Genomic DNA, 24,554 nt, shown 5'->3' with positions numbered 1-24,554 from the left:
TTAACAGAGATGCAGTGTATGATTACACAAGGGAGAAGTCTATTATCCCTGCTCTCTCTCAGGACAACTGTGGTTTTGACGACATATTTCCGTTTACAGACAGTTTCCTGTGTTCACGAGGGCGTTGAATTTCCTCTTGTACACTCTCTTTTCCGCATTGACGGCATGGTGTTGTCTACTAAGTTCCCGTAACTGCCGGCAGCAGGCCACCATCAGGACCAACACTGAGCCAGGATCCAACCCATCCAGAACCAGAAGGAGAGACATCCTCTGAAACATCCTGAAACATCCTCTCCTATCCCCCCGCCTCCTGCTGCATCCAGCATGCTGCCTCTCAGGATGTTGGGCCTTCTCATACTTATACTTTGTCATTATGGTGAGTGATAACGCTGCTCTACAGTGATTGCATTTGGGTCTAAAACTTGTGTCCTGTGTCATGTGTCCTGTTATGCTATGGATGGGGATAATATTGCTATATATTAAGATTCTGAGGTAATTGCTTGCTCTCTTCCAATTGCAGTAGCCTGTTCAACTTCCATGTGTTGCCAGAAAATACAAACTATGAAAACATGCTATCGAACCAGTACACTTCCCAATGAAGGATTTTATAAAATATTTAATTCCTCACTCTGAGATAGGGAATTCAGCTATTTTCTGCCAAAAAAAAAGTCCGTTAGGGATATCCAGACTTAAAGAAAGACAAAAGAGATGAAAATTGTCATGTTTGAATGTAGCCCTAGCTATTTTACAATGATAAAATCTTTAAGTACACCAAATAAACTACTGGCAGTTGTTTCAAATATATCGTGTGGTTTTAAGCGGGAGGGGTAGGTGTTAAAAATTCTGTGGTAAAAAAAAAAAACTTCCCTGTGTGCAGACTGCACTGGCTGCCTAGAGAATATTTTTGCCATCGGTGGGTGTGGTGGGTGGTGGTTCCATGTTTTTAAGTACAAAATATCATTAGAACAATTCAGCAGATCCACCATACTCTTTTTTGGTTTGCACAGGCAGTTCATAGCTTTTTTTTCTTCTATAATACTTACGCATTTCCCTTTTTCATAACAGAATTCTGTGGAAATCTTGTACCTGAAATTTCATTTTTTTTCAGCTACTGTTCAGTAGAAGAAGAACACAGACACACTTTAATGTTTGAAATTTTCATTTTCTAAAAACACCTGATGCAGTGTATTTCTCAGTTATTAGGACCCACATTCATTAAGTGTCAATAAGAGTACCAGTCTGTGTTTGTAATGGACAATGGTGCATGTTCATGTGACCAGACCAGTGAGGTTTTTGATTTTTCTTTTTCTTAAGGAGAGTGGGCAGCGTTTTTGACGATTACTGTGTAGAGAGACAAGCAAGTAGATGTAGAGATTGTGATAGCATGAGCTGCAATCCAACCCCACGCAATTTTGATATGCATGTTAGCAAACGGATCCACCAGGGCGCAGCATAGTCCATTTTTAAAGACCAATAAAAGCATCACCGTTTATGTGTCAACAGATGGGGACAGTGTCTGCCCCCCTGAGTCCAACCCTCTCACCCTGGATCCTCCTGAGCTCATGGTAGAACATGAACAATCATTCCAGGTCAACTGCAGTAGCACAACTCACAATTATGACAAGATATTCTGGAGTAGTGAAAATGGAATTATTGATGAGGAGGAGGAAATGGAGTTTATCACCTTGGTGGTGGCTAACATGTCAGACTGGGATGTACAGCACCAGTGTAAAATCAAGATAGATGAAACTCACGAATGCAGCAAAGACCTCCGACTCACTGTATACAGTAAGTGTCATTTTGCATGAATGGTATGAAAATATGGGAAATAAGAGTGAACACACTATAGTAACTCTATATCCACCATATTGACAGAGAATCCAGAGAGCGTCATCATGTTTCCTATCAGCTCTGTTCATCCTGTGGTGGAGGGGACACAGTACCAGATCCAGTGTGATATTATCAATGTTGCTCCTGTACAAAACCTCACTGTACGGTGGTACCAAGGGAATGAAAACATCCGTACAGTCAGTTTCACCAACACGACCAAAAAACCAGTAAGTGAGTCTTCCATTCTGACGCTCAGCCTCAGCAGAGAGGACAATGGAGCCCAGTTCAGATGTGAGGCACAACTAGACTTGGGACCACAGGAACCACAACTTCCTACTGTTTCATCTGAAACACAAACTCTTTCTGTGGAGTGTGAGTAGATCAACATTCTATTATTGTAGTAGTATTTTGGCTCTAAAATGCAAGCATGTAAGCATGGTTTCTGTTTTCTTTATTGTGGGGAATTCATTACAATATTTGTTTCATATATTGCAATGTTTATGTATCCAAGAGTCTCGTAATGTAGCTTGTGACACTGTGACTAATTTTCCCTTGCCCCACTTCCAGATAAGCCAGTGGTTGAGTGCCAAAGCAAGTTCACTGTTAGAGAACATAATTTCAGCTTGAGCATGATGCCCTGCCAAGCTGATGGGAACCCTCCCGCTTCTGTTAAATGGTACCATCAAGGAAGACTAATTGATGCCTCGCAGCCCTTGACCAGGATGGATTCAGGAGAGATTGAATTCATAGCCACCAATAAGATCGGCAGAGTTAATGCCACTATTGTTGTCACGGTGGAATGTGAGTAGCTGAGGATGTCGACGACTTTAATTTTGTCTCAAATTTGATTTAAACTTCTTGTCAGATTACAATTTCAAGTCAAATGCCCTGCAGTTCAGTGTAAATATCTGAATGATCAAAAACCCTATTTGCCTCCTCAGATGCTCCTGAGTTCCACCAGCGGGAAAATGTCCCTGTCGTTGTGACTAAGGGCAGTAATGTCTCACTGGTCTGTGAAGCTGATGGGAACCCTCCTCCTGAGATCCACTGGGCCTATGATGCAGCAGGACTTGATAAAGTGAATACTGCTGAGAACCAGAGTAATCTGAATATTATAGGAGTGACCAATGACACAACCTACTTCTGCATAGCCACCAATAAACTGAGGGTCATAAATAAACCGATCTTCGTTCAAGTGGAAACAATCTCTACAGCAGCAAATTCAGTAGACATGGCCACTCCAGGGCCATCTGAGCCAAGAGGTACATCCCTGTGTCTTTTACATTAAATGCTTCTGTTTAGCCTGAGCTCTGGAATTTGTGCCACTAAAATCCAAAATGATCATATCAACTTTTGTCTGTTGTTGATGGCTTTCTTCTTACAAAAGGATTGTGCACCAAAATTAAGCTTCAATTTGACTGAATGTATTTATTCTTTTGCTTTTGGGTGCTAGCTTGCCCACTTGAGTTGATGCCTGCCAGACCAGTGGTGAGATATGGAGATCAAGTCTCAGTCAACTGCAGCACATCATCCACAGATCATGTGGGAATGGGCTGGGAGGCCGCAGCTGGAGGCACAGATTTTCGAGAAAATGTGACTTTGGTCACTTGGAGTGTAGAACAACTGAAAGACTGGAACATGTCACCTAAATGCTACATTACTCTCGAAGATAATTACCAATGCTTAAAGATGCCTTTCATCACTCTTTATAGTAAGTAGAAGTCTACAGTGCCACTTCATGTAAATGCACAATAAATAGGGAAGAGATGGTTCAGAGAATACCACAGCTGGGCATACCACAGATCCAAATGTGGTCATTTTATATGGAAATGAAATGGAAGGTTAAAGTATACCCATACATAATATATGTATGGGTACATAATGTATACATAATACACATATACATATACATATACATATACATTCAAGTTCAATCGCCTTTAAGAAAACTTTATGCAACTTTATGCATTTCTTCTAATCTCTTTTGTTTACAGAGACTCCAGACACTATATCAGTCTCTGTGGTGGGTCACGCTGGGCTGATGATGGAGGGGACAGAGTACCATCTACAGTGTGACATCATCAACGTGGCTCCTGTGCAGAACCTCACAGTGCGGTGGTACCGAGGCAATGAAACCGTGAAGACAGAATTGATTAATGACCCCAGAAAGACACCAGGAGATGTGTCCCGTCATTTGACTGTCATTCCCACCGCCAATTACAACGGAGCAGAGTTCAGATGCGAGGCTCAGCTGTACCTCGGACCAGACAGACTACAGCATCCCCCTACTGCGACCTCAGCGCCTTACATCGCCTCCGTGCTCTGTGAGTTTTCCAGTCATCTATCTGTTACCATATGATTTTTACTCCATTTAGTCTCCATTTAGAAGTTGTGATGAACTGATGACGAGATTAAGTTTTCCTACTCGTTCCGCTTGCAGATAAGCCACTCATCCAAGCTTGTCCAAGCGATTACACTGGTGTGGAGCACAATTTCACTCTGAGCACAGTGCCCTGTCAAGCTGATGGGAACCCTCCATCCGATGTTCAGTGGCAACATCAGGGGAGGATGATCAATAAATCTATGCTGCTTACCAGGATGCACTCAGGAACATATATATTTGAAGCCGTAAATATCATGGGCAGGACCAGTACCTCCATTGACATCACAGTGGAATGTGAGTGTATCAGATCTGCTGAATTTTATACCATGTTTCATTATCAGATAGACAAAATCATTACCGTCTTTCATGATGCCCAAATGCACTGTATCAAAGCGCCGATAAGTCGCCAAATTGTCTCTTGACATAATATATTCTGATGGGTATTTTGATGCAATCTTCACAGATGGCCCTGCATTTACCTGTGATGACCGCTATGAGGTTATAGAGAATGCTGAGCACCAAATTCAGTGTAAACCGGAGGGAAAACCTGAGCCTCTCATCACCTGGCTTAAAGATGGAAAAAAGGTGCCTTCCCCAGTGCGTTTGAGAAAGCACGATAGTGGGAAATACTCACTTACAGCAACCAACAAACATGGAGAAGCTCAACACCCGCTATATGTTGATGTTTTGTGTAAGTTGTAACATTTGAAAATTACAAAAATGGTCAACATATGCTGTTTAGTGGACAGAATGAGTGAGATTTGTGACTAGGGTAAATTTGACAGCATTCACACAACTGATGTCCTGATCTCAAATAATCTCATCTTTTCCTCCGCAGATGCCCCTGAGTTCCAGCAAGGAAACGACACTGTGGAAGTGACCCGGGGCAGTAGTGTGTCTCTGGTCTGCAGTGCTGAGGGCAACCCCCCTCCGAAGCTCCACTGGAACTACATCTCTGCACCAAATGTGAATGAGACCACCGGGGGGCGACAGAGGAACATCATCATCACAGGAGCCACGTATACCAACACTGGGATTTACATCTGTGTTGCCACGAATAAAGTTGGGACTGTGACAAGATCCACCACACTGATTATGAAAGGTATTATTATTGACTCTGTGCAGAACACATTATGGAAACATTATAGACACTGAAGTAGTGGCTGATGTTGCCATATTACATACCTAGGTTGCATTTAAAAAAAAAACCCAAAACATTCATGACATCAAGCATTGAGAAAATTAAGTTTGCTGTAATTTGTTCTCTCTTGTTTGCTTTACAGATTATACCATTGTAATCATTGGCGTGACAATGGCAATTCTATTTATCTTTATCGCCCTTCTGATCACTTTGTGCTACTGCAAAACAAAACATGGACAGTATGATTTTCTCCCTGTCCGCACCAAGGATGGTCCAGATATCCCTATGACTCCACAGTCTGCCTGATGTTAATTACTTGCTGAATAGGGAAGAAGAAAATTTGCCTTGGGATTGAGGATTCAGTCAGAGTTTACATTTTACATCTTGAACATGTATTTTTTGTATATGAAAAAACTATGCTGCCTTTTTGCAAACAAGTGTTATCTACTGCTGGGAGCTGAGGCAAATCCTGTAGAATATGCAGTATATAATGATGAAAAGCCTTTTGTCTTCCAGCAGCATAAAAATAGGCAAAGACTTGTTTAGAACTGGTATGAGTTTGTTGAACTGCGTCTGTTTTATAGTTTCATGCATATTGGATTTTAACCTGTGACATGTTGCAATTTATGTTTAATCAATTACCTTTATTAGGATTTTGCTCTTAATCAGATAATTACTCTAATATGTTTTTCAGAAATTAAGTGATGTTATTGTATAATCCTAAATGTAGGCCTAATTTTAAAAATTATCTGCATTTTCCCTACTTTGTAGGCTACTCAGTCTTTGCTTTTGTAAACATGCATTCTATCTATCCTACATTTTTATGGAAACTGTCAGTCAGAGAGGAGAGAGAGAGAACACAGCCAGAGCAAATCACTATATGGTTGTCATCTTTTCTGCTCTCCCAATGTAGTCTTGATTATTATAATTGCTAAACTTTGCATTCTGTTAAATGAATGAATGAATAGGAGATGCCACACACAATACTCTAGAGCAGTTCAGCCTGCATTAGTGAAATAAAACAGAAATGTTTGTCTCTACATCTAATTTATGATAATAAATTACATTAGTAAATTGAATAAATTGGAAAAAGTGGCCAAGGATGACTGTGACAGTATCCTGGATGATTTTCTGTGGGGACAGGATACAGTTTTTTGTTCAGATCTACAATGATCTCCTACTAGTTTGGAGGTAGAAGTTCAGACAAACAATTTATGACTTAACATAACTCATTTTCCATATTCATTGTAAGAGGGGCAGCTCCAGGCTGAGTCTTAGTTCTGTGGTTTCCAGCTTTGGGGAAGAGTTATTCATATTCACAAATGCTAATTGGATTGTGAAAGGGGTATATGAAAAACAGTATGTGAATTCTCAAATTGGGCAGTATCCTTAAGCATCGGTGTCAGTGTGTTGGTATCTGCTTTTGAAGAATGTGATGTGATATGTGACATACTAAAAGTATGTCACATATCACATCACATTCTTCATCCCAGTGGAGAAATTCCCTTTTCACTTCACCCCCTTCATCAGGGAGGTCAGAGGTCAGGGTCAGCTGCAGCTCAGAGCCTCTGGAGCTGGCAGGGATTCAGTGCCTTGCTCAAGGGCACTTCAGCAGGGCAGATGACTGCCTGTATTAGGGGCTTGAACGTGGGTCCGCCAAAGGATACAGTAGCAATACAGAATAAAAGAAAACTTTAAAACAACAAGAGAATGTAAGGATGTAACATAGTTGTCATGTGAGACGGTGTTGCTGTCAGTGCCAGTATTGTGTTCCTCTGCATGCCTTGGTGCACTGTCCCTTTAAGAATTAGGATTTGGGAGTGACGCGGATATGAAAGCTAGTTTATCCCTCTTTCCTTCGGTATGAAAAATATTTAGACAAACTAGACTAACGGCTGCCAGCCCAAGTTAATTAACTAATTATGATGCTGCTTTGCATTGTTTCTTAAAGAAACCAAACACAGAGGGGCGTACTGGTTACGAATTATTTATCATCCCGGGATTATAGCGCCGTCCTCCCGAGTTGTTGGGATAACTTTGAAGAAGTTCTTTGTATTCGGGATAGACAGACAGCTCGGGCTACAAGTTGAACATGGACTGGGGCACAGAGCTTTGGGTGAGTCCACCAACTGGCTAGCTTAGTTAATACTTTATCGGGATAGCAATAATGCCGTTTCTTCAGCGGTGTTTGCTGAGAAAATGGGGCATACCTCTTTGGCTTTGAGGGATAAATGCGATGCACGTCTGGAGCAGTGAAAAGCTAGCTGCCCGCTTGTGTCATGAATGTTTTGAAAGGCAGCAGACGTTAGCTAATGAAAACGCGTCCATTATCGGACAGCTATTCAGTTGAAACCAGCGTTAGGTTAGCAAAAGCCCTCTTAAGTCCACTCACCGACTTGTTGCATGTGGACAGTGATTCAAAATTTATCTGGCTAACCTGCTTGGATCCAATAAAATGCTTAATGGTTTAGGGATCTTTGCTGTTGCATGTTTCCCCAGATCCTCCACTCCACCGTCAGTAGATGTATTTATAGATATAGGCAGTGGTGTAACTATGACCTGCATCACTATGCAAGCAACCATCATTATAAAGCAAAATCAGTTATAGTTTACAATAAACATCAATTTATTTTATTTCCTTTGAATGAACCTCATGTGGTTTACATCAGTTTGATACTATTTACTGTGATTTATGTCATGCTAAAAAGCTGGATGTACCCCAATCTGCAAATAAATAGGTTATAGGTTTACCCTCCACTATATGCCTGCATATAAGTTATTTCCATACAGTAGGGTGTTTTACTGTTTACAGTTTTGGCTAAAACGCTCCCTGCTTCCATGGAGACGAATCCAGACGCTGCCCTTTGCCTTGATAACGGCTTCATCATGAAGTTTGAAGCCTTACCTGTCCACCTGAGTGGCATGACTCCTTATTCTACAAACAGTGCGTTGAACTCAAGAGGTCTCCATCCTGTAATGAAATGTGATCAGATTATTTGTTGGATCTATTTGTACAAATATAGGTTAACCAGGACAAGGTTTCTTTCTCAAATTGATTTGTAATTTTCTAGTGATAAGAATTAATTGCGTTAACTCTGTTGATGTCTAAGGTGAGGGCTATTTACTACTCTGGGATACAGCGAAAAACTCATGGCTATTACATTTGGTAATAAATCAAGGGGTTTTAAACTGTTGAGTAGCAGACTGCATGCCATATCCATTGAATACAGGGTTGGCTTTGGGGGCGTATGCAGTGTTAAAACAGAGTTAAACATATGTGGAGAGCAGGCTTCTAGCGAGACTATCCCATATCTAAACAAACACTGTTTAAAAAGCAAACTACATAGCCTACTTATTACCTTGATGACTGCTACAGTTTATGGTACACTGGTGATGTACACACACATGGAACCAGAATATGTAAATGGAGCATTGCAAAGAGGAGGACGGGGAGGTTCTGACCTCATTACAGAGCCTCCCCCTAGGCCTCTTCCCCCTGTCCCCTTTCCATCCTCCGTGCCGGTGCAACAGCCTAATTAGTTTTGCCCTAATTTGATGGAGTCAGAAAAACATCCATACTCCAGTATTAATTTCAAGCATTTTCAAATATAGGAATCTTTTCTGCTCACTTCAGAGGTAGTTTTCTCATTGCTTTCAGAGGTAGCCCTTTAGGCCGAGCCAACACTCTGTCTTCACTCTGTGTCACGCCAAAATGATTTCATTCTAAAATTCTTGACAAAGTTTTTGCACAATAAGAGTTTTTCCTTGTCTATATTACTCTCTGTCTCTATAAGTTCTGGGCTAGACAAGGCCCAGCTAACGTAATTGGTTTTTGGTAATGTTTGGCTAGGGGGACATCCCGTGTGGCCAAGTCTGCTCTATGGCATCTGTCCCCTGCTCTCCGTGCCGTTAATCCAATGGCTATTTTAAGCCATGAGTTTTCAGTGTGCAAGATCAGTGCCTCGGCATTAGCCCTGATAGTGAGTGCTACTAGGCCAATCTTTTTCATCACTCAAAACCTGAGAACTGCAGTGTGACAGGTCTGGCTCAGCCAGGCCCTTAAGTTTCTGGAAGTCAGGGTGACTCAGGGCAGAAACATCCACCCAGACCTTGTAGGTTAGTGACTTCTCAGGGTGACTCCTTTAGAAGTTATTTGGCATTCGGTAGATGCCAGTTTTCTCTCTGGTATTACTTGAAGTGTTGGAAGATGAAGGATAGAGGACGCATGAGATGGGTGCCAGGTTTGGACAAGGCCATCAGGACTACAGTGCTGGGGCAGGGGGTATGAGTCTTTGATTACGCCGCCTATATCTGTGCCCTCAAGAATAACTTATCTCTTCCTTGTTTTGAAGGTTTGTATGCTAATTCACAGGGCTGAACTCAAATTTTTAGCTTACCAATCAAAAATGGAGGAGAGAAAGATGCATGTAATTTTCTAAGGATTATGATACTTAAAAGTGTGAAGGCAGGGCAGGCGGGTTCGAGGCTGTCCCACTTCCCACCCAAATAGTAATGGAATAGCCAGAGTACAAGCTGTTGTTTCAACCAGAAATTAGCCTTATTTTAATAAAAAGCACAACCAGTGGACATGTTTCTTGCAATTGCTATTCTGATCCCCTTTCTCTCCCCTTTGTCTCTTTGTAGCATCCTCCCTCATATTTGATTGTCATGCCATTATCATGCTTCAAACAAGGATGTGTTGCTGCTGGAGAGAGCACACAATCTCACACAAATCATTTATGAAAAAGACAGTTAGGCACAAACCCAGTTGACGGGTCTAAGATGATTTTGACTGTGGCTACTGGCTATGATAAATTCTAGTGGTCTGGCAGCCTTCAGTGCTTGCCCGGTCCTAACCAGACTCTTGTCAAGTCTGGAAAGCTACTTTGACAACTTTTAAGCCAGTAATAAGGAGGTTGGCTTTTTGTTCTGATTGGGGCATCCTTTTTTTGAATCAAGCAGTCACAATTCATATTTGAGATGAACCAATGCTTCTTCTTTCCAGTGCTACTACTGGTCCTGTTTCCAAATAGTACAGAATTTGAATGTTTGCCAGTATCAAGTACCAAATGAATATAGATTAAGCTTTTCTCTCTCTTAACTACAGAGTTGTTAATACAGTTGCCAATAATCCATTTGTATATACTGTATATGCACTTTGCTAGGGTTCATTCTTATCCAACAATACTGCGCTCAAGCTGAGAAACATATTACATAGCCTACATGGACACACAGGAAGCACTGGACATACAATTACTCTTGCAGAAGAAAGTGAATTTTTTTTTATTAACTTCAGTTTACTTTAGTTAACAGCTGCTTCACAAATAGTTGTTGCAACATTTTTGAATATTTAAACTCAAGTTTATTACATGAGCTGGAATTAATCAGTTGATGTCAATGGATCTTTTACCAAAATATGGGATCTGCTGTAACAATCCCCTGTGCTATTAAAGTTGTAATCCACAAGCTTTATTTATTATTTTTTTGCGACATCCTTGGTGATAAGCGAGAGATCCCTTTGCAATCAAACAGTGTTGCCACTAGTGTGATGTATTTCCTCAGATTTTCTGTTAAGTTTGACTTTCTGTAGATGGCACTCATGCTAATTATTACTGAGTTCATCTATTTATTACTATTTTCTAGTATAAAATGCATCACTTCACCAGAGGGTTTTTCCTGTTGTTCCAAAATTTGTATCCCCTAAGGAACTTGTGGGGGAGATGCGCTTAATAAGTGACAAGTAGATGGATAGCCCGACAACTTCCTTGTAAGAATCAATGGATGCTTGTGGTCTGAGATAATATAAGACCACAAACAGGCGTGATCTCCATTCATTATGAGGCAGCTAGTAGGTTACTGTCAGTTGGCTACTTTCATTCTTTGTCATCTGGTAAAATGTTTTTATAATGTTGTTCTAACAGCAATAGGAAAACAATTCACAAAAAATGAAATGTTATTTTCTTCACCGGTGTGAAATTGAGGTGGAGACACACTACCAGGGGAAACCCATTCTTTTGTTTTTTTTGGCATAACATTGGGAAACAGCTACCCGACACTGGGTGTTCAGAACACATGTAAAATCTTTCATGAACTTCTTATTGCTGAATCACTATTGTGTTATGTCAAACGGTGAAAGAGAAGGGCGAAACGCAAATTTATTTACATGAAAATGTCATCGATTATTACTTTTTAAGAGTGAGGACCTGGGTAGAAACCTGGCTTGGATGTTGGAGGAAGGGATGGGTGAGAGTGGTTATGTCATGGGGGTCAGATGGGCACTTCCCATCACAGATGATTCATTGGTCCATGACACATCAAGAAGACTCAACAGGAAGTTGAGTCCACGCCTGCTTTCAACACCGATCAGAACTAGACTCATCTACACTATGCCTCCCTGCACATAGGGTTACACCTAGGCCACAACACCTCACCCAGCAACTTCTAACCTCACCATCAATCTCAGCAATAAAAGGCTAAAGGTAACACAGGCTACATCAGGAGCTGAGGACAGTATGACTACCTATTTCCACTACCATAGCTCTGCCATGATATGATACATCAACTCCTACCTCAGCCGTGAGATAGATTTCTATACTTTGGACCCCAAATGTTGTCATTTCTTTTCAGCCAGAGCCACTGACTGATATGTTCAGCCACCCCAGCTGCTCTTGTAACCTGTAAGCCCTGACCATGAATCCTTCACTCCTGGATTAAACTGCCGGTGGATGTGGCTACAAATCCATAGCCTTGGACTTCTACAGGGCACACCCTTTTCTTCAGCCTTGGCTGCTTTTTTAGCTTATCTGAGCTTCCTCCTTTCATATGCTTCATCTGTCGCATGGTGCAGCGGGCTGTATAAAATAAACAGGCCGCTGAGTGTTGGACCACAACACCACAGGTCAGGTCTTAAGCTGCTGTTTACTATCTCTGGTGCTTTAAGTTTCGACCCTATGTCCGCTCACATTTCCCAATCTCTAGCTTCCCCTAGCTTTTCTAACTTGTGATTACACATAGGACTGGGCAATATGATTGAAATCAATATCATGATAATCATAAGAATTAATATATATCACAATATGGCTTATGTATGCAAAATCACGTTAAATAATCAAATTGATACTCACTGCATTGAACTGCATGGTAATGGTAAGTGTGATGTCAAACAAAATTTTCAAATAATAAAGTTTTGAAATAAAAAAATAAGCTTGTTATCATCAATTTAGACAACAGAATTGTGTATCAAGATATCAAAACATCTTCATATCTTCACAATATGATTCCACTGAAAGACGATGGATAGCTAATATTGAATTATTGCCCAGCCCTACTTACACAGTAGGCTATTTTTTTCCTGACTTGTTGTTTGCCTTCATGTACAAAGCCAATTTAGGATTCGCCCTCTCTCAGTAGGTAGATTCATTTATATTCACTTACTCCCACTTGCTGCTGCCTTCAACACTTGGCTATGCTGTCTTGTGTCATGTGTGTATACTATCAGTATATGCATTGGTTGTTGCAGAAAACAGAAGTCTTTGCCTCGGCACTGGTTGAGGTTTTTGGGTGGCGGCAGCACAACATACGTTTCTCCAATAATGACTCTAATCCTAGATCCAGTTTTTTGAACTGCTACTGTTGGCTTTGAGATTATTTACCAACCAGTTAGTTGTAAATTTCTAGCTTTAAGCAGGATACGTGTGAGCAAAGTGATGCAAAGGAGGTCTTGCTTGCAGCTTATTTCAGTGTAGTCCTTTGTCACCATTTCTATTTGCAAGTCAAATGTGGGGGACGGACATTCTTCATCCAAGAAGGAAATCTATCTTTCACAAAACGACCAAAGAAAATTGGAAAATCTTTAGTGGTAGGTAGGCTATATTGACTAACATTGGCTCCGCTCCTCAATTGATGACACAGAATTCAAACCCCAACACTTCGTATTGGTTAGACCTTATTGCGGAGATAGATTGTAGGCCTTTGCCTTAACCTTTTGAATGTGGTCTGTAATTAGGCTAAGCGTTGTGTCATTCATTTGGGTTTTGTCTCTGTCTTTTGTTTTACCTGAAGGGTAAAAGAACAGCATGGCCCAACTTGTCAGGAATCCCCATTCAGAGATGCCCCCTCCTCAGTACTGTAAAAGTCAACACCAAAGAGAGCTTGGAGGAAGTGCTGTGAGTGGGGAGTGAGGGAGGATTGGCTCAGATATCATCTCTCTCACTCTCAACAGGCTTGTCTGAGCTTGAAGGTGTCATGAAGTACTCAGCCGGGCCAAATAAGGAACAAGAAAGAAAGAGACTACACAATACACCTCCTTCTTAGCATATAAAAGTATGTGGATGTCAGCGAATCTGCGATTATGTTCTGCCAGAGGTTTATGAATTCTAAGCCAGGCCTGAAAAATACACACAGTACCACAGGATATGAGGAGCACCTCCTGTTTTTGCTGCCTGAGAGTTGTGACCCCAGTTGTGACCCTGTGTCCTCTGACTGTCCTCTCTCTCTCTCTCTCTCTCTCTCTCTCTCTCTCTCTCTCTCTCTCTCTCTCTCTCTCTCTCTCTCTCTCTCTCTCTCTCTCTCTCTCTCTCTCTCTCTCTCTCTCTCTCTCTCGCAACAGGGTGCCCCATGATTTAATGCTAGGCGGAAATTGAGATAAAATGGTCAAGGAGTTGTGCACATGCAGAGAGCATTCATGGAATGCAAAACGCAAGACCAAATGAAACCTCAGTGTGTTTCGTTTATTACCGTGCATTCAGGATTCTCTTAGATTACCTCAGACTCAACCAGAGGAACATCCCCAGTTATTATCTAGTAGTTAACATATGTTCCATATCCAGCACCGTGTAGACCTAACATCTTTTCCTTGTTTGTCTCTCTTGAACTCCTTCCCCCAGGACCAATATGACATCATTGAAAAGCACACACAGTCTGGCCTGGAGCTGGTGGAGAAGTATGTGAAATTTGTGAAGGAGAGGACAGAGATAGAACAAAACTATGCCAAGCAACTGAGGTAGGTCTCATTCCTGTCATGGTTCTCCTGTATAAACTGCATCAAATGCTTTCCTCTCTGTGTGTGTTTGTGTGTGTGTGTGTGTGTGTGTGTGTGTGTGTGTGTGTGTTTCATGGGCACATGTTAAAAGGCTGTTTATGAAATGTATGTAGGGTCTTATGACTACTTTGGGACAGAATTGAACTTGTCTCTGAGACACTGGCCTCATTCTCCAGCTGCAGTTCTCTCTCTCTCCCTCTCTCTGTCTCTCTCCCACATCTGTTTAGTGCTGAGCTTTGCTGGAGAGGAAGTGGGAGTAGACTGGCACATGATAGACAGGATGTGGTCAGATGGAGAGTGAAAGAAGGAGGAACAGGAGAAGAGGAGCTATTTTAATATGGCCATGCTGGACTGTTTTGTTTTGAATCCTATCGTATAAAAAAGCCAGTGGTTGCATGAGAATGGTTTTGTGAGCTGTCTTCATCTGTCATCCATCTTGACCCCCATGTCCCGCAGAGCGTTAATAAAGTATCTATCTGTCGACGCATCCATCTGATCCTCTTTCATTGTCCACAGGAACCTGTCAAAGAAATATAACCTAAAACGAGGCAACAAAGATGAACCTGAGTGCAGGTGAGCCATTGTGGGCTTGAGTGCAAACTTTCCTCTTAACACTTAAAAAGTTGGCAACATTGAGAAGGCTGGAGCTATTTTAAGCCTCCAGTAACTGCATTTTTGCTTCAAGGAAATATATTTAGCTGCGCAGCAATGTCAGCCAAAATTCTGCTTATTGGACCAAATTGCATGTGTTGCCTGGCACCATTAAGTTTTTGAACAATCTATCAGGCTTTGCTGATTTCAGTGGGTCTGTGTGTTACACACTATGGATGAATAAAGGAGGAAAAGAGACCTGAACTGACATTAATAGAACATTTCAAATGGTGTCATTATTGGTGTCATCCATGCCAGAGTGTGGGGCCGCAGTGGGAGCCATGTAAATGCCCCTAGAAGGAAGCAGGAATAAGGAAGTCATGAGCTTCTTATCATTGCTTGGTCCAACACTGACTTCTGTCTGAGCCTGTGTATGTAACCTCTTATCAGTCGCCCCATCCATTGTGTCTCTCATTTCTGCGGCCTTTCCTCTCCCCTCCTCTCCTCTTATAAAGTAGGTTCTCCAGCTTCCAGTCTTTCTTGGACATCCTGAATGAGATGAACGACTACGCGGGGCAGAGGGAGCTGATCGCTGAGAACATGATGATGAACATCTGCATCGATCTCACCAAGTACCTGCAGGAACTCAAGCAGGAACGGAAGACGGTGAGCCGGATTGGGAGGGAGGGCAGGGGTGAACTGGGTTCAGGCCGGGTGAAGTCCGTCTGTAAGACAGCACACAATGCTGAGGGGGAGTGTGACGGGTGGGAGGAGTGGAGATGTCGAGGTCCCACTGTTGTGGCAGGAAGGAAGCCTTACTCTGTCTCTTGGGGGAGGGATGGTCACAGTAGTGGTGTGTCATTTCTCTGTGAGGAATGCTTTGGCCGCGTCCCGTTGGAATGCGGAACGCTGCAGCCGTGTACGGACTCTCACTGCAGACGTGATGTCTCAAACAGACACAGTGGTATTTGTTTTCTTGTCTATTTTGTTTTGTGGCCTATGGAGGTCATTGTTTATTCTGTCCCATTGACTGCCTGACTTAAGTAGTGTCTGCCACTATGCATCGCTGTCTTTCTCTGTCATCTGACCCCCCCTCCCTCTTCCTTACTCTGTCTCTATTTTTATGCCTGTCTGCAGTATCTGTCGGAGGCCAAGAAAGCCCAGCAGAGTTTGGAGAGCACATATAAGCAGCTTGACAACGTAAGTTTAGTCTTAGATATTTAGGTTTGAAAGATTGAAAGATTATCCTAAAAAAGAGGCTTCCAGCATGCTTAAAGTACCATGACTTTTCTATTGTAATAACTAAAGCTATCATTTATTTTGGTGTCCCTGTCTGCCCTTAGGTTGGGTGCATTGTTAATGGGTAGAAAAGATTCACTGTCAGTGAATGGCTGTGCATTCAGTGTGTTTGGTCAGGTGGCTGTATTTGTCTATAGTAAAAACAGATGGGAGTGGAAACGAGGAAAAGAGAACCAACATGTATCCAGTGCTTAAAAAAATCTACCACAATGCAACCCTGCTGTACACTTCCCCACTTTAGTATCATAAATCCAAGTCATATTTAGTGACGATTAGAGCTCTTATAGTCCCAAGGCCCCAAACCTCCCCTATCCATCTTTTTAGAAAGACAGTGAAAAACGTTCTGCTCAAAATAGTAGAACCTCTTCATATTTCATTTAGACAATGGCCTCACAGTGCAGTATAGGTTGGATGAACTGAAGTGAACATGGGCTCTCTCTGTCTCTCTCTCTCTCTCCCTGCAAACCAGAGTAAAAAGCGCTTTGAGAGGGAATGGCGGGAAGCAGAGCGTGCAGCACAGTATGCAGAGAAAACCGATCAAGACATCAATGCCACAAAGGCAGATGTTGAAAAGGTAACACTCATGGGGAAAAATCAACATTACAAACACTTGCCTGTTTCACACCATCACCAGTAGAATCAGATCCACCTGGTTAAGCTGTATTTGCTCTGTATGTGGGTCTAGGCCAAACAGCAGGCTCACATGAGAGCACACGTGGCGGAGGAGTGTAAGAACGACTACGCTGCACAACTCCAGAAGTACAACAAGGAGCAGAACCAATTCTATTTTAATGATATGCCACTCATTTTCAACGTAAGTGAACGTACCTATTGCAACTTGGTGTTATCCCTCCCGACATAGAGAACCTTTAAGTTGTTTCAATCTTGTGCTGTGATAACTGTAGCAATGTCTGAGTGATTGCTGTTGTGTGTGCTCTAGAAATTGCAGGACATGGACGAGAAGCGAGTAAGGAAGTTGGCAGAGGGCTACATCTTGTTCTCAGACACAGAGAAGCACGTGATGCCCATCATTGGCAAGTGCCTGGAGGGCGTTACTAAAGCCGGCACTAATGTTAATGAAAGGAATGTGAGTTGGTCAAAACAAATACTACACAACATAGATACTAACATACAGTATGGCTAAGGCTTCATGCAGCACATTTGTTTTAGTTGTAGATATCTCAGTCCAATGAAAATATTTTGTAACTGTTTTGTTGCTCTTATCCATGCTTCCATCTAATGCAGGACTCCATGACTGTAATAGAGCAGAACAAGTCAGGCTTTGAGCGTCCTGGGGACCTGGAGTTTGAGGACTACAGTCAGGGCATCAACCGGGCCTCCTCTGACAGCAGCCTGGGCACTCCCAAAGGCCCCATGGACCTTCTGGGAAAGAACAGGAGCAAAAACTTCTGGCTGTTCAGCAAGAAGAGTAAGGTAGGGCCCTCCACGGTAGCAGAGCACCACAGGCTAATTTTGTCTTCTGATATGGCCTCGCAATGACAGAGGAGATGTTGTTTTGCATCGCGCAAATTGTGCAGTGAATGCCTAAGCAACCCCCTCCATCAATGGTAGACAAGAGCAGATTTGAAAATCGATGAGCAGTCAGTCATATTAGCGTCTGACTCCTTGCAGGGTAGTGTGAGTCAGTTGTGAGGCAGAGAGTCTGAGCTAAGGAGCCAGCAGTCAGCGCCCAGGAAATCCCCTCTACTGAGAGCCGTCATGACGGACCTGTGGCTGTGGCTACACACACATGCCTCCTTCTCATCTTTTAAGCTCAGTATAATGCATGAGCCTCTCTCTCATTAGTGCACATTCAGACACACAGACACACACTTCTAGAACAGGTCAATTGCATGACTCTGTCCCTGGCTGTGAGTGAATAAGCCTTGCCCCCCACCCCCCTCTCTCTCTGCAGCGTGGTTTCCAATAGGTCAACAGGCAGTCAGCATTCTGCTGTGCTTGTGCTTTCATCAGCACGGGGCACAAACAACATTGAATTTTCCTCTACAGGCATCCACAAACACACTGCTTCCATTATACTGCCCAGAACCTAGTATTATGTCTCGCATCACAATAAAATCTTTGTACCAACTATCGGGGATGACACCAGGTTTGACAGGTCAGAAAAACTGGCTCGGGTCCAATCCAATCAGACATTCATGCTGTAGATGTTATCATTGACTTTGCTCTATTTGCTTGTGAACCCCTGTTTGGGTCAAGAGTTTCACCACATTGGAGCTTGTGGATCATATCTCAAAGGAACATTATCTTGCTAAACCGGCGATATGAGTGGCTGACCACTAACCAGCTAACTGCCTCCCTCCTCCTGTCCCACCCCCGGCACTAAATGATCCCTTCTTTCTTCCCTGCAGTGTTCCCTTGTTTCAGCGCCTTTCCTGTTTCTGCATGTCTTACTGGCTGTGCTTTCCTGTGCGCTCTCCTCTCCTGTGTATGTGTGTGGCACACTGCTCTGTGTCATCGGTCATGCTCTCCCAATTAGGCTTTTAGCTGTATGAATAGGGGGGCTGAATATTGGAGCTGTATCCTGTATCGACCTGAGTGAGCTTTTGGTTTACGTTGGCCCATTCTGGCCCCTCAACGATCCCGTTCCTAACTGCTCTCCTATACTTAGAGCCCCATAACTCCAAAGAAAAGTAGAACCTTCCCAGTAGATGTGCACATAATGATAGTCCTGTACTTCCACCCCTGAGTTTTTACACAAGGGAACTTGTTGTAGGGCGGTTTCAGACTGCCATAGTTATCTAAAGTATTGAAGACTAGAAGGTATCAGCTGTCTGTGTAATTTAGCTAATAGATCCCACCCCTCCCTCTCCACGTAGTCATTCAGCTGACACTGATGGATTATCCAACCAGAACACAGTAGTTCACTGCAGCATGTTTTTAATTTAACCTCCTTATAATAGGTCACACAGGGCATATTTCCTCAAGCCCATAAAATCTGTGTGCGCAGTTCTACTGCAGTAATTGAACAAGGCTATTTATAATAACCTACATTACTCCTCTGCCAATTGAACTCCTATTGATCTTTTATTTATATAGGTCGGGCTGGGAGGGAAGTGTAGGGTCATGGACTGTGAAAGAATTGTAAACTATGTACATGATTTTTCACACGGCATCTTAATGATTCAGGTGGCTGATTGGGCTCAACCAATGAAACAATGCATTGGTTAAGTCTGATCTGCCCCACCCCTGTTCCTCACTGAGGCTCACTCTACCCTTCATCCTGGCTTGTGTTGGACTGCAGGTGTTGGGCTGCTGTGGCAGTGGTGTGGGAACTGTGGTCTGGTGCTGTCTTTTGTTTGTGTGTGTGTTTGCTTATGAGAGAGAGAGAGAGACAGATTTGTGTGTGTGTGTGTGTGTGTGTGTTGTCATGCTCTCTGGGCTCCTGTGCTGGGTTTGCTCCAGTGTTGTCTTCCTGGCTGTGTGGTGTGCTTTAAGGTGTTGACGGTGTCTTTTTCTTTCCCTTGTCACCTTGTTTTTGTCCCCCCCCCCCCCCCCCCCGTCTTCCCTCTCTCCCCATCCATCTGTCCCTCCGTCCCTCTGTCCCTCTCTCCCCCTCCTGTCCCTTTTGCCACCCCACCCCTGCACACCTCAATCCTTGGGTGTCGGTACCCGGTCTCGCCCCCCCACATCAGCTCTCTCCCTCCACGCTCCCTCCTTTCTCTACACCCCCTGCCCCCTCGCCTGCTAACGGACCCTCTTCCCCCAAGTTTGGCCGGGACCCCCTGTCGTACTGTTTGAAGGAGATCAATAAGACAGTCAAACCCAGAATCTCTTCCTTCCGGACCCTCCGGAGATCGGTGAGTCATCAAGGTCAGAGGTGATGGGTCAGATGCTGGGAGACCTCCGCCCATCCTGGTTGGCGCATCATCCTGTTTTCTTACCTCTGCAGGAATGACTGAGTTCTTCAAATGAATAAAACTCTATAAATTCTCACATGTGCAGTATAGATTTCACACCTCAGAACCCCTCTATCACTACTTAAAATGTTTATAGAATGCACTTTTTTTTTTTGTACATGGCACGTGTTATATACATATAATGCTCACCATTTTAGGGTGGAAACCAAGAACCATTTCTAAGGATATCATGATATATTTTACTGTACACATACTGTTTCTTTCTCCCTCAGAAGTTTACCCCAGAGAGGACCACGGTAATATTGACAACATGGCTGGTGTGGGTGTTAACGGGGTGTCACACATAAATGGCCACCTTTCCTTTACTACAGGTAGCTTAGTGTCAGTATCATCAGCCCAGTGCTCCCCCACCCCCACAAATCTGTGTTGGTGTTTCTGCCCTCTAGTTTTACTAACCAACATGCAGCATCCAGCTTCAAGCTATGTGGCAGAAGGCCTGTCCTCCTGTGTTTGTATTGAAGAGGTGGCCACCTGGTGGTGGAGGAAGGGAGGAATGCTTGATTGTACAGCAGGAAATTTAGAACCCAATTTTGAACTGATTGTCATAATCGTTTCTACACTTTCTTGGATAAACTTTGGCACTATTTCCATCAGAGACTTAATTTCTTGAACTTTCTGAAAAATTCTGACTAAAAAATTATTGGGTTGTTGAATTACAAGGCACTTGTCGGTTTCACGGGTGAAAAAGTGCTGGTTTTGTGTTCAGCTCACTGTTATAAATCGCTGTCATTGCATTAATTTAAAGCACAACAAATGTGTCATAAGGAGATTTGAGACTCATGTTTTGTCAGTTGAACACCCTTGAGCTGAACCCAAACCGCCGGCCTTGATTTCCTCTTGAGGTGTGTGTTTTGCTACCATGGTTACTGGTGACATGAAACTGTTCTAGTGTGAGACGAGTTCAGTGTTAACCCTCCTTTCCTGTGAACTCTCACAGCCCACAGTGACGGAGGACTTTGCCCATCTACCCCCGGAACAGCGCAGGAAGAGGTTACAACAGAAACTAGAAGAAATTGGCAAAGAGCTGCAGAAGGAAGTGGATCAAAGGTGTGTGTGTGTGTGTGCGTTTGTGTGGGTACCCTGTTGCGTATTAATAACCATCTCTGTTACAACCACTCTGGTGGGAGTGTGGATGTAATATTTATGCAGTGCACATCAGTGTGTATAACTCGGCAGCGTCTGTGTGCAAGTGTTTGAATTGTTTACCCAGCCCTGGGCTCTGCAGGGAACCGATTTCTACAGAGACTCTCATTCCCTCTCCCTCCTCTCTCACTCTGCCCCCCCCTCTCTCTATCTCTCTCTAGTGAGGCCCTGGGGAAGATGAAGGATGTTTATGAGAAAAACCCTCAAATGGGAGACCCTGCCAGTCTGGCCTCTCAGATCAGCCAGACATCCCAGAACATAGAGCGGCTCAGGGGAGAGCTCAGCAAGTATGAGGTCAGGACCCCTTTTGTTTGACCTAACATATTATGAGGAAATTTGGGATCGTTGTTTGTCCTAACATGTTATAAGATAATCAGGCCTTGTTCCAACTACCATATTATGAGGTAAGAAGGCCCTCTCTTGTTCCAGCTACCATATTATGAGGTAATAAGGCCCTCTGTTGTTCCAACTACCATATTATGAGGTAATAAGGCCCTCTGTTGTTTCAGCTAACATATTATGAGGTAATAAGGAACTCTGTTCTTCCAGCTACCACATTATGAGGTAATCAGGACCAATGTTGTTCCAACTAACATATTATGAGGTCATCAGGCCCTCCGTTCATCCTAACATCTTATGAGGTAATAAGGCCCTCTGTTGTTCCAACTAAAATATTATGAGGTAATCAGGACCTTTGTTGTTCCAACTAACATATTATGAGGTGATCAGGCCCTCCATCATCCTACCATATTATGAGTTCATCAGGCCCTCCAATGTTCATCCTAACATATTAAGAGGTCATCAGGACCACCATTGTTCGATCCAACATTTACAATAAACTCACAAATAAATAATAAACAGCGATACAGATGTCGATCTCTTTCTCTTCTCTCTTTGCTTCTCTCATGTAGACTTGGCTGGCTGAGGCAGGAGGTCGAGGAGATACGTTGCGATACAGAACTCACACATTCAACAACAACGGAGCTCACGATGTATACAGGTAACATTGAATGCCGCTGATGAGTCGCCCTTGACTAATGGTATGTGCGACACAATGAAGTGGTGTCTTTTTTGTATTGGAAAACCACATAACTAACCATTTTCTCTCCAGCCCTGTCTGTTTTGTATGGGAAAACCACCTAACTAACCATTTTCTCTCCAGCCCTGATGGAGCCCACTCCGATGAAAGCACTCCTGATGCCTCACAAGCCATTTACGCTGAGTTTGACGATGACTTTGAGGAGGAAGAACTGACTGCTCCCATTGGCAAATGCACAGCCATGTACAACTTTCCTGGTACGTCTTAAGTAGGCTGTTAAGTGTTCCTCTTCTCATTCAGACACTGGCATGGGGATATTTGCTACCATTTAGTCCTTCCTTTCCCACCCAGGTGCCAGTGAAGGGACCATCGCTATGCAGGAGGGGGAGGTGCTGGCGGTGGTAGAGGAGGACAAAGGGGACGGTTGGACCCGCGTCCGCAGGAACAATGGAGATGAAGGCTACATTCCCACCTCTTATGTCACCATCACCCTCAACAAGTGACAGCCACATGAGGAAATAGACAAGAACAAGAACAGATGCTCACTTCAGAATACTGCGCGCAGCTCTCCCCATGGGACCAATCATAAAGAAGCCACAGCACTAAGGGTGGGACCACTGGTGTATCCAGGAGAGGATTCAAATGAAGTGCTTTGATTTCTTCATAGAGATGTGCTCACGTTTTTTGCAACCATATGGGCAGAGAAATGGTGCTAACAGTATGTTCCTCATGGCTTACAAAATTACACAGAGTCATTATAATCCCAGTTACCTAAGACACCTAAACCACACGTTTATATTACTTTTTGATATTATATCACAGTGCTTTTGTGGTTGTGGTTAATTAGAGTTGCAGGATTGTGGATGGATCTGAGGCACCATCGTGGTACAACGGCTTGACTTGTGCCACAGCCCAATAAGGCGTTGGCTTCTGAATGTGAGAGGAGGAGGAGGAGACGGAGGACGAAGAAGAGTGCTGCTGCCAGCTCTACACTGGGTGTTCATACCAGTAAGGCTTAGGAGAAAGTTACCTCACCTGTTCACTTTTCTTCACTAAAAACTGACCTGCTCTGCCGCTCTGACCCATGGCAATTGAACACAGAATATTTGATCAAATGCAAGTCTCAGTTGTCTCAAGTGTGTCAACCTCCAGCTTTAACAACGCTTTGGGCGATGTGTGGCACGGTCACAGTCGCACTGCTCATATTCGGAGCTTAGACCTTGAGTGCTCACTGATTTGGGAATGAGTGAGTGTGGGAGAATGCTTTGTTCTGAATTTTCATGCCGTTTGTGAGGCCAAAGGTATTGACAGCACTACGATCATGGTAGGTCCCATACACACAACAGTAATAACACTTAAGTGGTCAGACAATCACAGCCATATTGTCACCATAGTTCAACTTCAAAGCATTAACCGTCAACAAAGATGTGGCTCTTGTTTTCTAATAGTTAATAATCTCAAATTTGTACTGAAAAAACATAATTTATTAAGAACGTGTAAGTTGCTATAAATAAGATATAAGAATTTCAAGTTTAACAGAAATTCTAGTTTGTTTTAAGGATGTTCTCACATTGTTTTTTCCCTTGCGCACACACAGTGGACCGTCTGTAGCCACAATAGGGAGTAAATAATACAGACATAAAATGTGCTACATTAAGACTATCGTATTTATGTAATAAATAATATATATTTTAGCTATCACAACACCACTATTGTCTTATTAGCCTTTTAACCATTCAAATAAAGATTGTTACATTGTGAACAGAGAACCTAAAGTCTCTTGTGATACGGTTGTTTTCATTTTGTTTGGATTTATTTCACACCTTCTCGTGTTGATCCACGTCTTCTTTTACATTGTTTTTGAGCCAGACAGAAGGATTAGTCCTCATGTAACTGACTCGTGTGTCTTGGTGCCTTTCTGGTTAAAAGCATTGTGTATATACCATATTTGCATATAAATCTTCTGTTTTCAAGACTAAATAAATGTAAAGCACATTTCAAAGTTGGAAGTTGGTTGTGTTATTTCTGATGAAGCCTTTAAGTCTTCCATACAGTTTAAGAGGTCTTAAAATGTTATGGTTTGATAAAATCAGCCCAGTCACACACAGCAGCTCTTTGAATGATTTTTTTTCTTTTTCTTTTTCTTT

The 24,554-nt window shown here is 42.9% G+C and overlaps 2 protein-coding genes across 5 annotated transcripts; both read left to right on the top strand.

The window, feature by feature from the left end:
- The first annotated feature begins 165 nt into the window (after nucleotides 1-165).
- LOC139655974 (intercellular adhesion molecule 5) lies at nucleotides 166-8,111 on the top strand. The gene is made up of 11 exons (XM_071533413.1): nucleotides 166-376; nucleotides 1,504-1,788; nucleotides 1,876-2,202; nucleotides 2,398-2,631; nucleotides 2,772-3,092; nucleotides 3,284-3,541; nucleotides 3,825-4,154; nucleotides 4,271-4,507; nucleotides 4,677-4,904; nucleotides 5,052-5,315; nucleotides 5,497-8,111. The coding sequence occupies exons 1-11, from the start codon at nucleotides 325-327 to the stop codon at nucleotides 5,658-5,660; spliced, it is 2,700 nt and encodes an 899-aa protein (XP_071389514.1). The 5' UTR covers nucleotides 166-324; the 3' UTR covers nucleotides 5,661-8,111.
- trip10a (thyroid hormone receptor interactor 10a) lies at nucleotides 7,341-24,395 on the top strand. Of its 4 annotated transcripts, none has more exons than XM_071533415.1 (15): nucleotides 7,341-7,470; nucleotides 14,240-14,355; nucleotides 14,911-14,967; nucleotides 15,501-15,651; nucleotides 16,123-16,185; nucleotides 16,754-16,858; nucleotides 16,970-17,098; nucleotides 17,225-17,371; nucleotides 17,530-17,718; nucleotides 20,438-20,461; nucleotides 21,163-21,272; nucleotides 21,530-21,662; nucleotides 22,280-22,368; nucleotides 22,531-22,664; nucleotides 22,759-24,395. In XM_071533415.1, exons 1-15 carry the CDS (start codon nucleotides 7,447-7,449, stop codon nucleotides 22,908-22,910), a joined length of 1,623 nt encoding a protein of 540 aa, XP_071389516.1. In that variant the 5' UTR covers nucleotides 7,341-7,446; the 3' UTR covers nucleotides 22,911-24,395. The 4 variants fall into 4 exon arrangements, with proteins under 4 accessions (XP_071389516.1, XP_071389515.1, XP_071389519.1 ...); XM_071533414.1 differs by lacking the exon at nucleotides 20,438-20,461 and adding an exon at nucleotides 19,941-20,105; XM_071533418.1 differs by lacking the exon at nucleotides 20,438-20,461 and having other exon boundaries at nucleotides 15,504-15,651.
- Nucleotides 24,396-24,554: the final 159 nt, after the last annotated feature.

Source organism: Centroberyx affinis, unplaced genomic scaffold, assembly GCF_046629955.1.
Source record: "Centroberyx affinis isolate AG114_WGS23_722 - 3 ecotype Tasmania unplaced genomic scaffold, CSIRO-AGI_Caff_v1 ptg002364l_1, whole genome shotgun sequence".
In the NCBI taxonomy this organism is placed as follows: Eukaryota; Metazoa; Chordata; class Actinopteri; order Beryciformes; family Berycidae; genus Centroberyx; species Centroberyx affinis.
The sequence above is the reverse complement of the archived record's forward strand: the minus strand, read 5'-3'. Positions and strand labels throughout refer to the sequence as shown.

Coding starts and splice junctions, on each gene's coding strand:
- LOC139655974 (XM_071533413.1), top strand. CDS start 325: ATGCTGCCTCTCAGGATGTTGGGCCTTCTCATACTTATACTTTGTCAT. Junction 2,203..2,397: donor ACAAACTCTTTCTGTGGAGT/GTGAGTAGATCA, acceptor CCCCACTTCCAG/ATAAGCCAGTGGTTGAGTGC. Junction 4,905..5,051: donor GCTATATGTTGATGTTTTGT/GTAAGTTGTAAC, acceptor TTTCCTCCGCAG/ATGCCCCTGAGTTCCAGCAA.
- trip10a (XM_071533414.1), top strand. CDS start 7,447: ATGGACTGGGGCACAGAGCTTTGG. Junction 14,968..15,500: donor AAAGATGAACCTGAGTGCAG/GTGAGCCATTGT, acceptor CCTCTTATAAAG/TAGGTTCTCCAGCTTCCAGT. Junction 21,273..21,529: donor CAGAAGGAAGTGGATCAAAG/GTGTGTGTGTGT, acceptor ATCTCTCTCTAG/TGAGGCCCTGGGGAAGATGA.